General features: G+C 35.7%; 1 protein-coding gene across 4 annotated transcripts in view; it reads left to right on the top strand.

Annotated features, from left to right (window-relative positions):
• GRIK2 (glutamate ionotropic receptor kainate type subunit 2) overlaps window positions 1-17,333 on the top strand; it is a 567,104-nt gene that overhangs the window by 411,061 nt on the left and 138,710 nt on the right. For all 4 annotated transcript variants that reach the window (XM_036318053.1, XM_036318054.1, XM_036318055.1 and 1 more), the window contains one exon: window positions 10,506-10,729. In XM_036318053.1, the coding sequence (XP_036173946.1) occupies window positions 10,506-10,729 (224 nt within the window). The remainder of the gene's footprint in view (window positions 1-10,505; window positions 10,730-17,333) is intronic.

Raw genomic sequence — 17,333 nt, 5'->3', positions numbered from 1 at the left:
ATCTCTTTTAGTAATTTGTAGCCTGAGATTAGATTTTATTCCAGGTGTGCTAGAAGTTATTGGAGCGTTCTGAGCAAGATGTGATAATCGGGCATGTCTTTTAAAAATAACTTTCTGGTCTTTGGATGAAGAACAGACTCTAGTTGGTCAAGAATGAAAGCAGGGAACCAATTAGGAGGCCTTGTTAAGAGTCCAGGAGGTATGAAGGTGTGATTAGGTAGATAGCGGTAGAGATTGTTTGCCATATGTACAAAAAGTGAACTATGTTTCCTAAAAGTGCACACAGAGGCAAAGCATTTGTTCACATTATATATTGCAAACAGTTTAGGAAGGTGTGATCTCATAAGTGATATTAGTATGTATAATTAACCTGGTTAAATATCTTAGTTAAAATATTTCCAATTTATCCATATGCAGTTGCTACTTTAATTATTTTGCCCACTTATTAAGGATTTCAAAACATCATAGGAAAGAAAAAAATACATAGAACTGGGTTTTTGTTGTTAAATTACAAGAACTTACAGAAGGATACATGAGATGTTTCCTGGACCAGATCAAAAATAATGTTATTATGTTCTTTGATTAGTAGGACTTCATAAATGTTCTCAATATGATCAAATTTGGAGTTACTGTGCTATTAAGATATGCTTTTATCTATTTTTGCATTAGAGACTTGAATAATAGATCAAAATGTAAAGTTATCATTTTTCATTGAGACTTTAATCAAATGATTGCCATTAGCTATGTAACTCCATAAAAAGAATTATTCTGTTCTCCCTAGATGGTTAATTCACTATAAATTGTATTACTGTAACAATAAATCTTACTTCTAGAGTAAGATCAGAAAAAGAGTTTAATTTAAAAATTCTCTGAGTGATTTTCTTTGAAAATTTTTAGTAAGTTAAATTGAAACTGTATTCAGCAAATATTTACTAAGCAGTTTCTAAGTGTCAGATTTTGTCTAATGCCTGAAGGATGTTAGAATGATTATGATCATAGGCCTGCATAAGACAATTTGAAAGTTTCACATAGAATGATAGAATATTAAATTGGTACTAAATTAATAATGTAGTCACTTCCCAGACATCTTTGTGAAATTTCCAGGGAGAAATACTATGCCATTCCCTTTAGTTCAGAGCTATGTGCTTTGATTGAAGGGAATGCCTGTAGGTGTCAAAGTAATCACATTCTCATAGAAACAGAAACAATACAATTGCAATGATATGTATATTTGAACCTTTCATATCATATTAGTTGAGTTAAATGTGAAAAAAATCAGCAATAACACAACAAATTATTGTTAACAGGTTCAGTTACATGGTTAAGTTTACAAGTGCTATAAAAATGCATTTAGAAGAAATTAATATTTATAGAATGTTCAGAAAGGTTCACAAAAAAAAAACAAAAACAAAACAAAACAAAACAAAAAACCCAGATATGTGTCTTATAGAATTTGCATAGTGACAAAAAGGGAAGATAATTTTGGGCTGGGAAACACAGAAATAGTGTAGCAGAAGAAATGGTCATGATGTATTTGAACGATAATACAAGAAAAATAGTGGGAAATGAGTATAGTTAAGTCATCTTTGGAGCCATACATTTTAAAATATTTTTTATTGATTTTCTGTGAGAGGAAGGGAGATGAAGAGGGAGGTAGAAACATCAATGATGATAACGTATCATGAATCAGCCACCTCCCAAATGACCCCCACTGGGGGTCAAGCCTGCAACCCTGGCATGTGCCCTGACCAGGAATCGAATAGCGACCCCCAAGCCATGCTGTCCGGGCGCCATGCTTTTTCAAACTCTCACAATTGTTTTTTTCACCTTTAAAAAGGATATCACATTACAAATCTGATAGAGCTGTTTTGAGGATTAATGGAAGTGATTTGGGCAAAGAATATAACTCAGTTTGGACCCCTAATGGCCACATTTAATGCTACCTAGTACTTTGATATTTCTTTTGCCTGCTGCTGCCACCCTACCAATTCAAGCCTTTGTCAACTCAGACTCTTTCTTTAAGGTGCACCACTAGTATAATAGGTAGAATGATTTGGTAAATCCTTTGCTAAACCAATCAGGTAGAAGTGAGCTTTCCCTTTTCTTTCTACTATTCATATGACATACCAATTCACTTACATTTATTTTTCTTTTGCTAAAAAAGATTTTAAGCCAAAACCGGTTTGGCTCAGTAGATAGAGCGTCGGCCTGCGGACTGAAAGGTCCCAGCTTCGATTCCGGTCAAGGCATGTACCTTGGTTGCAGGCGTATCCCCGGTAGGGGGTATGCAGGAGGCAGCTGATCGATGTTTCTCTCTCATTGATGTTTCTAACTCTCTATCTCTCTCCCTTCCTCTCTGTAAAAATTCAATAAAATATATTTATAAAAATAAATAAATAAATAAATAAATAAATAAATAAAAAAGATTTTAAAACAATTTTGACCACTAGTTTCTTCTAATACAAGATTACTTTATTCCTTAAAATAATAAAATCAATTACTGAATCTATTTTCATCAAATCATAACCTGTATCAACAAAGATAAAAACTTCTTGAATTGTTTCATTTTACCATCAGGCTCTTTACTTCCACTGCTCAGCCTTTAATAATATGAAATTTGATGAGAAAATACCACATCTATCATTATAAACATCTTTATTATAATGACATTTTGATTAGATTTCAAAATGATCATATTATTAGTAGACTTGTAATGAAGTTAGATCTTATTTATGGAGAATGCTATTATGTATAAGTGAATACTCATATTTTCTGCTGCAAGATAATCCTGAAGATTGTTTAAATGGATTTAAAAATATATTTGATGTGCAATTAGAGGCTGCTTATTTTTGATAATTAATGTTTAATAAGTTTATGTGCTTTGTTATTAATAATAACAATTAAGTTCTAATTAATTAATCCCCATAACTCATTAAATCCCACTGACTGGGGATGTAGTTAAAACAACCAATTGTAGTTGTTTTAAATTAATAGACTTGTATTAGAGAGGTTTTAGGTTTACATAAAAACTGTGCAGAAAATAGAATTTCCATATACCTTCTCCCATCCTACCACGCTCCTCCCCCTAGTTTCCCTTATTTACTGCTTCAATTAGTGTAGTACCTTTGTTACAGTTGATGAACCACTATTTATACATTATTATTGGCTAACATCTATAGTTTACATTAGGATTCATTCTTTGTGTTGCTCAGTTTTATGGATTTACAGGGTTATGTACCCACCATTGTAGTTTTTGCAGAGTAGTTTCACTGCCCTAAAAATGTTATATGTTCCATCTATTCATTTTTCCCTGTTGTCTTGAAAGTTTGGTGACCACAGATATTTTTACTCTCCATAGTTTTGCCTTTTCCAGAATGTCAGGTAGTTGGAATCATTCTCTATAAAACCTTTAAAGACTGATAGCTTTCACTTAGTCACATGCATTTAAGGTTCTTCCATGTCTTTGATGGCTTGATAGCTCATTTCTTTTTATTGCTGAATAATATTTCATTACATGGATGCATCATTGTCTGTTGATCCATGTATTTTTTATGAAATGTTTAGAAATGTCTGTTTATAGTTTTTTTTTTCCTAAAAACTAATTTCTTTTGTGATTTAAAGTATATTACTATGTAACTTTTGTCTCTTTTTCATTTTATTTTTGGAATCAAAATTTTATTTTAAGCAATGCTGAGTAAATTTTAAAATTTTATATATGAATGGTCACTATTATTAAGATAAGAACAACTTTTTTTGAAATCATGTATGGGGTCTTTTCCCCCATCATCATTTATCCCCCTGTGCTTTCTTCCATCTCCACCCCACCCCCTTGCAATCACCACACTGTTGTCCATGTCCATGAGTTCTCTCTTTTTTTGCTCAATCTCTCCAACTCCCCAACAACCTACACTATCTGCCTGCTCTCTATCTATGAGTCTCTCTCTATTTTGCTTTGTATTTCAGCTTATTTTGCTTTGTTCACTAAGTTCCACATATGAGTGAAATCACATGGTATTTGTCTTTCTCAGAATAAATATATGTTATTTGAATTGTTTCATAACTTTTGTTTATATTATATTTTGAATTAAACATTTTTACTAGTTCAAAACATATTCACTTATATGCTTTACTAGAGGCCCTGTGCATGAATTGCCCTGTGCATAAAATTTGTGCACTGGGGTTTGGGGGTGGGGGGAATCCCTCAGTCCAGCCTGCCCCCTCTCAAAGTCTGGGAGTCCTCAGGGGATGTCCTACTGATGGCTTAGGCCCTCTCCCCATGGGATCCCCCTATGGGGAGCGGACCTATGCCACAGTCTGGCCTCCCTCTGTGGGCTGATCTGGGGCTGCTGGGGCCAGGCAGCAGCGGCAACTTGGGCACAACCCCCTGCCTCCGCTCCAGGCCTGCTGGGGCCAGGCAGTGGCGGTGGCTTGGACACGCCCTCCTGCCTCTGCTCCGGGTCTGCTGGGGCCCGATGGCAGTGGCGGCTTGGGCACAACCCCCTGCCTCCACTCCGGGGCTGCTGGGGGCCGGGCCGCCCCCCTACATGTAGTTCTCTCAGGCTCTGGATCACGCCTGCATGTTGTTCTCTTAGGCTCGGGGCTGCACCTGGCCCCTCCTCCTGAGCTGGTTATGACCATTATGGCATCCTGGCCTAATTTGCAAATTACTTCATGTAGATAGATATAGATATAGATGATATAGATAGATATAGATATAGATATAGATATAGATATAGATATAGATATAGATATAGATATAGATATAGATAGATATAGATATAGATAGATATAGATATAGATAGATATAGATATATATGTGGTGAAAGTTTGCTTTCCCTGTGCCTGGAAGAGGGAGGTTACAAAATGAAGCCACACAATGATAAACTGTGTTGTACACATATTCAGCCCCCAGAGGAAGCAAAGCCCCAATTCATGTTGTTCATTTTTTTAACATGGAATCTTTGCTTCTTAAATTATCATTTTCTTTCCCTAACAAATTTGTTTACTTTGCAAACCATTTTTACTTCTTTTATTTCTCTCTCAGAGATAGTGCTGTCTCCTTCCTGTGCAACATATTCCATCTGCATAGACTCTGCACCTATCCTCTAAATTCTCAGAGACTATAGTCTATTAAGCACTACCCTTGCTTCTGTGCATTTCTTTTCCATCTCTGTGAATTACTTCATTAAGTAAATAAGTGAATTAAAGAATGATGTCTCCCTGATTATTTCATCTCTATTTTCTGAGATGCATGCCATCGTTGTTTCTTGGTATAGAGTTCAATAGCTTATTTTTCTATATATGTGTGTGTATGTATACATAAAGATATATATGTATATAAAGATATACTATATGAAGATATATATATACTAGAGGCCCGATGCACAAAAATTTGTGCACTTGGGGGGGAGGGGGGTCCCTCAGCCCGGCCTGTGCCCTCTCGCAGTCTGGGACCCCTCGGGAGATAACGACCTGCTGGCTTAGGCCTGCTCCAGGGTGGCAGAGGGCAGGCCCAATCCCTAGGTGCAGCCCCTGGTCGGGCTCAGAGCAGGGCCGATTGGGGAGTTGGGGCGCCGCCCCCTGTCATACACAGAGCAGGGTGATCCGGAGGTTCTGATGCCACCCTTAGTCACGCTCAGGGTAGGGCCGATTGGGGGGTTGGGGCACCGTCCCCTGTCATACTCAAGGCATGGTCGATGGGGATGTTGCGGCGCCACCCCCTGTCATGCACAGAGCAGGGCCCATCAGGGGGGTTTAGGCTCTGTACCCTGTCACGCACAGAGCAGGGCCAATCAGGGTTTGGGGCGCTGCCCTCTATCACCCACAGAGGAGGGCCGATCAGGGGGTTGGGGCGCTGCCACTCTCACACTCAGGGCAGGGCCGATGGGGAGGTTATGGCTCTACCCCGTCACACACAAAGCAGGGCCCATGGGGGGGGGGGAGGTTGGGGAGCCGCACCCTGTCACACAGAGCAGGGCCAATCAGGGGGTTGGAGCACCGCAGCCTGTCACACACAGAGCCGCAGGGCAATCAGGGGGTTGGGGAGCTCCCCCCTATCAGGCACAGAGCAGGGCTGATCAGGGGGTTGGAGCACCTTCCCCTGTCATGAACAGAGCAGGGTGGATAAGGAGGTTGTGGCCCCGCCCCCTGTCACACACAGAGCTGCAGGGCGATCAGGGGGTTTGGGCGCTGCCCCCTGTCACGCTGATCCCGGTGCTGGGAGGCATGTTACTCTTTTACTATATAGGGTAAAGGCCTGGTGCACGGGTGGGTGCCGGCTGGTTTGCCCTGAAGGGTGTCCTGGATCAGGGTGGGGTCCCCACTGGGGTGCCTGGCCAGCCTGGGTGAGGGGATGATGGCTGTTTGCAGCTGGTCACATACCCTTCAGGGTGGGGTCCCCACTGGGGTGCCTAGCCAGCCTGGGTGAGGGGCTGAGGGCTGTTTTCAGGCTGGCGGGTGACGGAAGCTCCCAACCACTCCTTTTTTTCTTTTTATCTTTTTAATTCTGGGCCGGCTTTAGCTCTGAAGCTCCAGCTCTTAGGCCTCCGCTCCTGAAAGCAGGTATCTGGTTTCTTTCAGTTCTATAATCGAAACTCTGTATCAACTCCAGCTCTGAGATCCCAGCTGGCTGAAAGCTGGTTTCTGGGGTTTTGTTTAGATTCTATATTTGTTACAATGTTTCTTAAACTGCAGGCTCAGAGGCCGGCAAGGCAGGCGGGGAACGTTGGAGTCCTCCATCACTGAAGGAAGCAAGCCTCTTGTTCACTTCCAGCTGCCTGGCTGCCAGCCGCCATCTTGGCTGGCAGTTAATTTGCATATTGCCCTGATTAGCCAATGGGAAGGGTAGCGGTCGTACGCCAATTACCATGTTTCTCGTTTATTAGATAGGATATGTGTGTGTGTGTGTGTGTGTGTGTGTGTGTGTATATAATTTCTTGATTTTATATATATATATATATATATATATATATATATATATATATATATCCTATATAGTAAAAGCCTAATATGCTAAGTGTCCAATCATCAGGTCAGCCATTCAACCAATCAAAGTGTAATATGCTAATGCTATGCTAAGGCCACTCAACTGCTCGCTGTGATGTACACTGACCACCAGGGGGCAGACACTCCGATCAGTAGGTTAGATTGCTCCTGGGGTCTGGCCGATTGGGACTGAGTGAGATGAGCCAGACATGCCCTGGAGCCTTCCCACAGTACCTCCCCCAGCTGGCCAACTTCCCACATCCCTCCCCTGCCCTGATTGTACACTGGTGGTTCCTTGGCCTGGCCTGCACCCTTTCGCAATCCAGGCTGAGGGACACCGCCCCCCCCAGTGCACGAATTTCGTGTACTGGGCCTCTAATATATATATATATATATATATATATATATATATATATATATATATATATATATATATATATCTTTATTGTTGAAAGTATTAGAGATGTCCTATTTTTTCACCCATTGACGCCTTTTAGTCATTCCCTGCCCTCCACCCCAGGCCTTCACCACACTAGTCTGTGTCTATGGGTTATGTTATATGCATACAAGTTCTTTCGTTGATCTCTACCCTTCTTCTCACCCACCCCCATCCTTTCTCTGAGATGCCACAGTCTGTTCCATGCTTCTGTGTCTCTGTCAATAGCTTTGTTTTATGTCCTGGTTCCAATGCTCAACAATTAGCTCTATGAAGAGGAACAGGTTTTTAACTTCTCATGAATTCAGTTTTCTTATCTTACCACAGTGCCTGTTGCATAGAAAATGCTTAAGGGATATTAGTAATCATTATTGTTAAGTTGATAATTTCTTGATTTATGAATACGATAATTTCCCAGGACCCTAAAGACCTATTTTCTTTCCTAATTTTTTCCAAACACGAGGTTTTGTTTTATTGCATGGCATTTGTATAAAAACAATATTATTGAAATCTGTAAGACATCATGTAATTGTCAACAAAGTAATTATTAACTGTACACTTAATATAGGTGGACATATAATCTAAAATTTAAAAAATAGTTTCAAAAAAGTACATAAAAATTTAACATGACAAGCTTTTAATTGTGGTTTGTATTTGTACTTTTGTGTTGCTAAAAAGTCCTCAAATGTACTGTTAGAAAGTTCCTTTTTTTAAATCCTCACCCCAAGATATTTTTAAATAGATTTTAAAGCTAGAGAAAGGGAGAGAGAGAGAGAGAGAGAGAGAGAGAGAGAGAGAGAGAGAGAGAGAGACATCGATTGGTTGCCTCTAATAGGTGCCCTGTGCCCCAACCAGGAATCCAACTACTAACCTAGGTATGTGCCCTGTCCAATAATCGAACCCGAAACCTTTTTGGTCTGTGGGATTACACTGCAACCAACTGAGCCACCCAGCCAAGGCTGGAAAGTCACTTTTTATAAATTGTACTGGGGGTCATGTCAAATTATAAACTGTAAAAGTTAATTATCTTTATGGAATTAGAAAGGGAACATTGTGATACTGTATTCATACTAACTCGAATCAGTTTTCAATTCTCACTCAAATTAAATTAATATAACACTAATAACCTAAAAAAATCTCTTTTCTAACCAACAAGAGTCTATAAAATTCAAACTATTCATGTTCAACAATCAAATATCTGAATAGGCCTGAGTGGCAAGACCTAGATTCGAAGCAGGTTGGTGTTAAGCCATGTAATGTGTCTTCCAGTGGAAACCTTCTCTGAAGGCTTGCTTTATGAGTTCCTAGGGCTAGGCATTCAGTTCTTTCAGAGATATACTATCCTTTTGTGTTGTCTGACCATCTAAACCAAACATTTCTCACAACCTCTCTTCACTGATGGTTTCAGGTCTGTCGATCTTATTCTCAAGAATTAGTATAGACACATAGTAATGGTTTCCTCAGTCATTAGTGAATCAAGTTCTTCTTTTAATTTGTTTTAGTATGTGGAGCAATGTTTTTCCCCCTCATTATCCCAAAGAAATACATACCCAAAACAATTAAAGGAATACCAATTTTCCAGTTTTCTTATATAATCCCAGATACTGTAGCACACTGCTGAAACCACTGTCAATCCAGTCAAAGATGAAGGGCATATGCATATTCTGTAGCTTCTGCAATTGGAGGGAATGCAATTCTTTGCTTAGCTTAAGCCCTACACCTTCCAAAACCCAACTGCAAAACATGAAGGCTGCTGTGGTCCCAACTCGTGTCAGTTCATTCTGGGCTGGCAGTCTCTTTCTGATTTTTTAGGGAAATAACTTCCTCTCTCCATAGCTACTCTCACAGATACTCTATCCAAGCATCTGAGTGGTTCTCTTTCTGCCACACCCCCAGAATGCAGACAAGTACATACCCAAAGCAACAGTATCAACAAACCCAGCCACTTAGAGAAGCTTCTTCCACAAGCCCCCCAACAATTCCTGACCCAAGGAAAAATAGAGGCCCAATTTTATTCTTTGATATGCCTTTCTATTGCTCTCTACAATGAGCATTTCTATATTTTCTGAACACTCAGTATGTTTACAAAAAGAAAAGGAAAGTGGAAATACAATTTCTCACCATAGATGGAATAGATGCCTTTGTTATTTTAAACTATTTTAATTTTTTCTTTCATATATTAGAGCTTAAGTTCATCCCTGACAGATGGTTATAACATAATGAGTCAAAAACATTAGTAATTTAACATATTTAAGCTACCGTGGAAAATTAGCGACTTCATGAAAATTGAAAAACTCATTTCCTAATGCGATTTAGATTTAGACAATGCTGCAAGAATTTTCATTAAATAATATAAAAACAAATTAGAGGTATAGAAAGGAAAATCAGGGACAGTAAACACCATCACATTAAAATATGATTTCACAATGTTAACTAATTAAAGACTAAATGCTTTTACTGGTAACTGCACTTTTTCTTGTTAAAACAAGAAAAGAGATGTTTATTATCAGCTAAATGATTTGAGGTAGCTATTATGAGAAGCATTTAGAATTTGACCAACATATTTATAAAATTATAATTGACTTAGAGGCCCGATACACGAATTCATGCACTGATGGAGTCTGGCCGGCCTCCCTGATTGGGGCCTATCAGACCTGCTGGCCAGGGGAAGGGCTGCAGGCTGTTGGCCGGCTGCCCCCCTTCCCCCCTGTTGTACTCCCGGTTGAGGGGACAATTTGCATATTAGCCTTTTATTATATAGGATATTAAATGACTTTTAAAGTTGAGATTTAAAGTAAGTATCTTTTAGTGGTGTAATAATTCAGGTACTGAATGGATAATTGTTTCTTCAGCATTTTCATCATAAGGTTTTTTCTTTCCCTTTGTACTTGCAATAAATCTTGGTTTGCTAATCCAGATGCACATAGAAATGAGTAGCAGAGGAAAGCAGTGAGGGATGTTTTACATCTTAATTCAATCTTTACTGAGACAATTGTCAAGTGTAAATTCTTTGTTTTCATTTGGTTACTGATTTCTTTCTTGTGACTTAGAATTTTTCTTTTCATTTTTATGTTTCTCTCCACAGAAAGCTGACCTTGCAGTTGCTCCACTGGCTATTACCTACGTTCGCGAGAAGGTCATCGACTTTTCCAAGCCCTTTATGACACTTGGAATAAGTATTTTGTACCGCAAGCCCAACGGTACAAACCCAGGCGTCTTCTCCTTCCTGAATCCTCTCTCCCCTGATATCTGGATGTATATTCTGCTGGCTTACTTGGGTGTCAGTTGTGTGCTCTTTGTCATAGCCAGGTAACATGCTCACTTTTGTGATTTTTTTGGCAATTGTTACCTCCTTTTTCTAACTAATAATTGTCAAAAGTCACAATCAGTTTTCTTTTTATTTCCCAGTGGGGTGCTGAAGAATAATGAACTTTTACATGTCACATATCTTATTAAAATGTCCTAGGATACCTTTTGGGGCAGAAAGAATGCTGGTTGTGTCAGTAAGCTATAACTGTGGTAGAGTTTACTCTTTTTCATCAGAATCTAACAGAAGTCGTAATCACCATGAAATAAAAATCATTTCTTCATTCTGAAGATTTCTCTTGAACCAGACAGCAAAATATTTGTATGTTTTACTAATTTGAATTAATAAATCATTCATAAAGATGGTAAAATTTAAAAGGAAGCTTTCTGGCCTTTACAATCCACGATATAGCTTTATTATTTTGCAGGTGGAAATTTATAATCATTTTTCATTTATGCTTACCTCACTATAAATTTTTAACAATTAGATTATTTCAAGATTATTTAGTTTTCTTTTGCCTTCATTAAGAACATAAAACCATCCCTCATGACTCAGAACACTATGAACTTGAAATGAACTTGAAAGTCACATATTCATTATAAATGTTGAATTTTTATATTTTAGTGCATATCAGAAAGATAGCTCCAAACCCAACATGAGTTAGAATTCTACTATAGGTCTTTCATGTTGATAAGTTTGATAATGTATGACTATAAATATGTTTTGTCTTATCATTAAAATTAAATATGTATTTTTAAAAATTACATTAAATAGGTGCTGCCAATCAAGGTAACACTAAGGATATTTATATTTCTTTGAACTTACTAATTTTACAATGAAGTCATATATATTTTCCCAGCAGTAGAAAACATTTTGTTCACTCAATTAAAAAGAAAATAAAATCAGTTATAAAAGTAGCATGCTATTCTTATATATTTTTATATATTTTCTTTTTATAGGAATACACAAATATTTTCATATATTTATACATACATATTATACAAATGTATATTTCACCTAATTGGTTCAATATTAATACTTGAGTTCTTCATACAATTATTATTTACCTTTGATAATTTGTATTGGAACCATTTATACATATAACTTTTATTGCTGTATGGTACAGACTGTTAACATTTTTATTTGAAGTTTCTGTTCCTAAAATGGAGATATTGGAGTGTTAAATTCTTAAGCTTTGAGTTTTAGTTTTTTTCCATATCTTTTGAAAATAAAATACCCTTCTCATTTTTGAGCATCTTTGGTCAAAGTATATCAATTTTATAGTGACTTACATGAGCTATCTTGTTTCATATATATTCAGAATACATATGAGTTCAAGGATCGCAGTTTAAATTCTTCAATGGCTAAAGATCACTGAAACCTGTCCACAGGACCAATAGATAAATACTGCAAAGTATAGAAAAAAACAAAGTTTAGAAAAAATCTGTAGGTGCACCTGTTTCTATTATATACTAAATGATTAGATATTCTATATTAAATAATAAGTAATATACATACTTGGTAAAATAATATATAATATAAAAATAAACTCTTCATAGATTTTTCTCAGAATATTTTGTTCAATTCTAAATATTAAATACTTTGAAGATTGCCAAGTTTTTAAAAATGCAGTAAAATATTAGATTAAAAGAAATTTTCCTAGAGTCCTTTAAAATTCTAAACTAAACCTCCAAACTAAATGAACTTGTATAATTAGAATCCATTCTGACATGGTATTGAATTCTTGCTATCATGGAAGAAGTTCATGATGTGCATATAAAGAAAAAATTCCTACTTTCACTTATAGAACTTAATTACCTTTCTAATTTAAATGGAATTGTGATATTTGTTACCAATTCACAATAAATGTAATATTTTCATTTTATCAATAAATAAGTACCATTGGCCTTGAATTAAGTTCATAAAATATTTGATAATTACTTAAATATTTTTATGAATGTCATATTTAAATATTCTAAATGATTTGTATCATATTTCACTGGAGAGAAATAAACAATGATAAAAAAAAACATTATGCAAATTGTTAGTTATCATTAGAATGCCAGATTTTAGGTTTATTGAATTATCTGCTATATCACAGTGTTAACAATATTAATTTTATGATAAATTAAGAACTGATCATAATTGTTAGAATTTATGTTTTTAAAACTTGGATTTAAAAGTTGATTGTGACTGTGATAACTTTGTAAAATTTTCCATCACTATTATTTTATATGGAAATGATAATCCTAAAAAATACTTAACAAATGCTCTAAATTTTTCAATCAGTATTAACAAAGATATATGGTCTTATTTGTTTTTCTGGGTATGGTTTTATAATCTATGTTCTCTTGCAAACAGTTGCATTATTGATTACAGCATAATGACACAACCAGCATGCTTATCTGAAGTACCTAAGAGATCTTATTTAGGAGTAAAGCTGAACCTGGGGTACTGCGTTCTAGACATAGAATGGCCTTATGCCAGGGGTCCTAACAATAGCTCTTGGATGGCCGAGGATTAGAAAGAAATCTTGCCCGTGATGGGCTTGTAGCTATCGTATTTGCCCCTAAACACTTCCCTCTTTCTACTCTTTTTTCTTTGACCTGGGTATATTAGTATAAAAATGTCAGTTAATCATATAAAAACTGGTCAGGGAAACCACCCTTTACACTAACAATGAGAGGTATTTTTCACCTTGCTTCAAATATTTCCTTTAAGAAAGAACAGATGCTATTGATACAATAGAAACTATAAGGTGAGTCGATTTAAATTCCCATAATATTAGCAATTTCTTAATATTTTAACTATAGTTGTCTCAAAGACAACCAGAGCTCTTCTGAAATACAACATGTAAATCTTGGTCTATGGTTCTTAGTAGTTTGTTATACAGAGATGACTAACTAAAGACCAAACTAAAAATAAAGGAATAATAGTATACTCGTTTCCCTCCAACAGGATTGATGTAACCTTAATAATTATCCACTGAGTATATGAGAACATTGCATATTTTATTCTAAGGTTGGAATTTAAAAATAAAATGCAAATAAACTCTGGAAAAGAAAAATAATACTATACTAAATTTTGTAGTAAGGGTATCATTACACAGAAATTTCTTAGATTATTAAATGAACAAATGGATATGCTCAAAATAGGAAAAAGTAAAAGAAGATAATCAACATTGACTAACCTGACCTTCTTAGGAAGAATAGCAAATAAAAAAGATATATTTAATGTGTCAAATACATAACATTAGTTTTTCTAAGTAAAAAAGAATATACAAATTTCTTATACATTTTTGCATTTACTTGCTTTGCATTATTTTCAGAACATTAGAATGCTGTTTGTTGTATAACTGCATTATGCAGTAGAGGGTGTTACCCTTAGAATCTGCTCAAGGGTTTATTATTACTGTGACCACCAGGACTGTTTTGACATATGTTTTGGCTCCAACATGGTCTGTGGTCACAAGATGACAAGGCTATTGCCTTACTGAGAGTCCTTACACTTGTAAAAGTATTCTGTATTTCTCTGGGCACTCAGAAGTAAAGATGTTCTAAACATAGGGTTTTTGATGGTTTAACCAAGCTCAGAAAACCGTGTCCAAAGTGCTTGCATTAACAGCTTTGATCTTGGCTCCTGACTAATGCGCAATAGCTTTTATATTCCTGTCACAATGATGGGTGACATTTAATGTACGGTGAAGGGCAACAATGAATTATTATGCTCTTGGAAATGGATTACTGTTTTGGTGGGATGTTCAATGTTAAACTAATCTGCTGTCACAAAGACGATTGTCACATTGAAATGAAATGCCAATTTTGTTGTGTGCCTTTGTCACCAACTTGCCCACCTCTTACTGTAACACCATTTCAGTCTTACCTTTCCATAATGTAATTTTAAATATATGTTACTTTTATTTTCTTTAGGGTTTTTTTTTGTTTTTGTTTTTTTAGTAAATTGTGGGGAAGCTTATGTGCTGTGCCTCTTCCTATTTGGCCATTTCTCTGAAATTTAATGAAAACTTGTTTTAAATCATACTATTTTGCTAATATGCCTTTCACACATATGAAAGTGATTGTTAACATTGATTATATTAACAAATATTTCAATTATGGACCCAAAAGTCAACATTGATTACAAAGAAATTCACTTTGAAATATGTTTATGCAAAGGATAAGGTTACTTCTACCTTAAGAGTTTTCTTCCACAATTGTTATTTGGTAAACCCATTATAGAATGATTTACTTCTGTATTATTACTACTTTTACAAAGTAGTAATCAATATTTACTGTCTACTTTGTAATCGGTATTATTACTACTGATTACAAAGTAGACAAGGAGTCACCAACTTGGAACATAATTCTTAGTTGGTGTAATCAGTAGAACCAAACTAATTGAAACTAAGGTGATCGGTGACTTCTTTTCAGGTCTGGTGAATATGGAATCGGAATAATTGAGGCAGGCGAGATTTTCACTGAAATTACATAGAGAATCTCTTCTTTACCCTATATATGAGGAGATGAACTTATTTTTACATATCAATTTTATACCTTATTAGACATTTGAAAGATCTGAGAAAAATTAGTGAAAAATGGCAATTTAAAATTAAAGTGCTTTTTTTCTATAATCTGTAATCAAATACTTGTTGACATATTCTTCTAAAGATAATTGTGCTTGAGTATCTTTTAAAAATTTGCACCTCTTTCCAAATTATTTTTTCACAAATATTTTTATTATTAGGATGAAATTAAGTATAAATGCAAAAGCAGAAGTTTGATAGCCCATTTTTATTTTTCATATTCTATGGATAAAATACTTAACTCTGTCTTTCCTTGCCTCCATCACCAAATTTATTTCAGATTTCTAAAAATGAAAAAGCTGCCTGTCCAGTCATTACAAATGGATTCACCCACTCAAATATATTGACCAATCAGTCTCTGGGAACTATAGTCACCCAATGATCATCTGTTTAAATTTAAAAGTCTTACAATGTCTAGCTCAGTAAATCATAGATACTAATTTTAATAAATTACAGTCTACAGATTCACATTAAAAACTCAAGAATGCTAAAAACTTGAATGATTATTAAATTATATTTGCTACCAAAATATGGCACTTCTATTTTTAAGGAATCCTTTATGGAGCATGTAATTATATTTTACATACACATTTCCTGATAAGAAACAGTAATCTTGTAAGTAATTAATTTTTTCTTTGAAAGCTTTGGAAAAGTGATATAGTAGCTTCTTTGACAGTTGCTGCCATGTCTTGTATATTTCTAAGGTTAAAACCTAATACGACAAAAACAATACTGTGAATTACTTGTTTCACTTCCTTTTTTATTTCTTCCTTTTTTTTTTTTTTTTGCTATAGGGAAAAATTTATTTGAGATGATCTTTAAGAACCAATAAGATTACTAGAACCAAGCATTTTTCACCAAGTGATGTGCTTATTCTCCCATATTTTGCAATATCTACATAGCTACTTCTCTCATAGCTGCAGAACACTGAATTGTGTGCCAGAAGCCATCTCCCTAGCTTATTTTGTCTATGTTAATTATCAAAACAAAACTGCACTTCTGTTTTTCTATAACCACCAGGAAAATGATCCCCTTGGACTTTTGGAGTAGTTGTCAGTCACCTAGGAAAGGTCTTCAAATTTCTAAACTATCCCAGGAAAATCAGTGTCCTTTAAAAAAAGTGACCAATTTCTTTATGAAATATTTTCATCTACAATGTCTAGCCAAACGAGGCAAAAGCTTTTATATGTGCATACACCTTGAAATAGTGGAATCTCTGCAAGAAGCCAGTGCAACAAAGAAAACAAGGAAATACATAAATGTTCACTAGGGGTTTTGTTTGTTTATTTTATTTCTATGTGTTTTTTGTACAACTATCGAATACTCTGCTCACAAAAAGGCAGGTGTCTTGAGAAATGGACAGAAATTGGTCAGTTTTTTTTTTTTCCTTTTGATGGTAAGCATGACACCTGAATTAGTAAAATTTTTATCTGGATAAAGTTGACTTTATGCTGAAGATTCTTTGATGTAGAAATTCTTTCAAATGGATGTTTTCTTATATAGTCTTGTACTGGGCTGGTGGGTACAAGTCATTGAGTGAGAAGAGGAAGAAAACTGATACATACTGCTTGTCAACAATAGCTGGGTTATATTTGAGGATCATGGAGAGATTAATTTATTAGCTTCTTTTTTCAGTAACCCTATGTTTGTTTGTTTGTTTTATCACCATTTATCCCCCTTTACCCTCTCAAGTCCCCCTACCCCTTTTCCCTCTGCCAATGACCATATTATTGTCTATGAGCTTGTTTATTTGTTTGTTTTGGTTTATTTTGTTATCTTAATCCCTTCACCTTTTTTCACCCAGTCCCTTACTCCCTTCCCCCTCCCCTCCTACAGCTACAAGTTCCTATTTATTTTATTAGTTTATTTTGTTCAATAGATTCCACATATAAGTGAAGTCATATGGTATTTGTCTTTCTCTGACTGGCTTATTTCACTTAGCACAATATTCTCCAGGTCCATCTCGGCAAAATGTTATGGGTGGTTATAAGGAACAAATAGATATACACCCCTCATCCTCTACC

This window comes from Myotis myotis, unplaced genomic scaffold (genome assembly GCF_014108235.1).
Source record: "Myotis myotis isolate mMyoMyo1 unplaced genomic scaffold, mMyoMyo1.p scaffold_m19_p_7, whole genome shotgun sequence".
Classification (NCBI taxonomy): Eukaryota; Metazoa; Chordata; class Mammalia; order Chiroptera; family Vespertilionidae; genus Myotis; species Myotis myotis.
The sequence above is the reverse complement of the archived record's forward strand: the minus strand, read 5'-3'. Positions and strand labels throughout refer to the sequence as shown.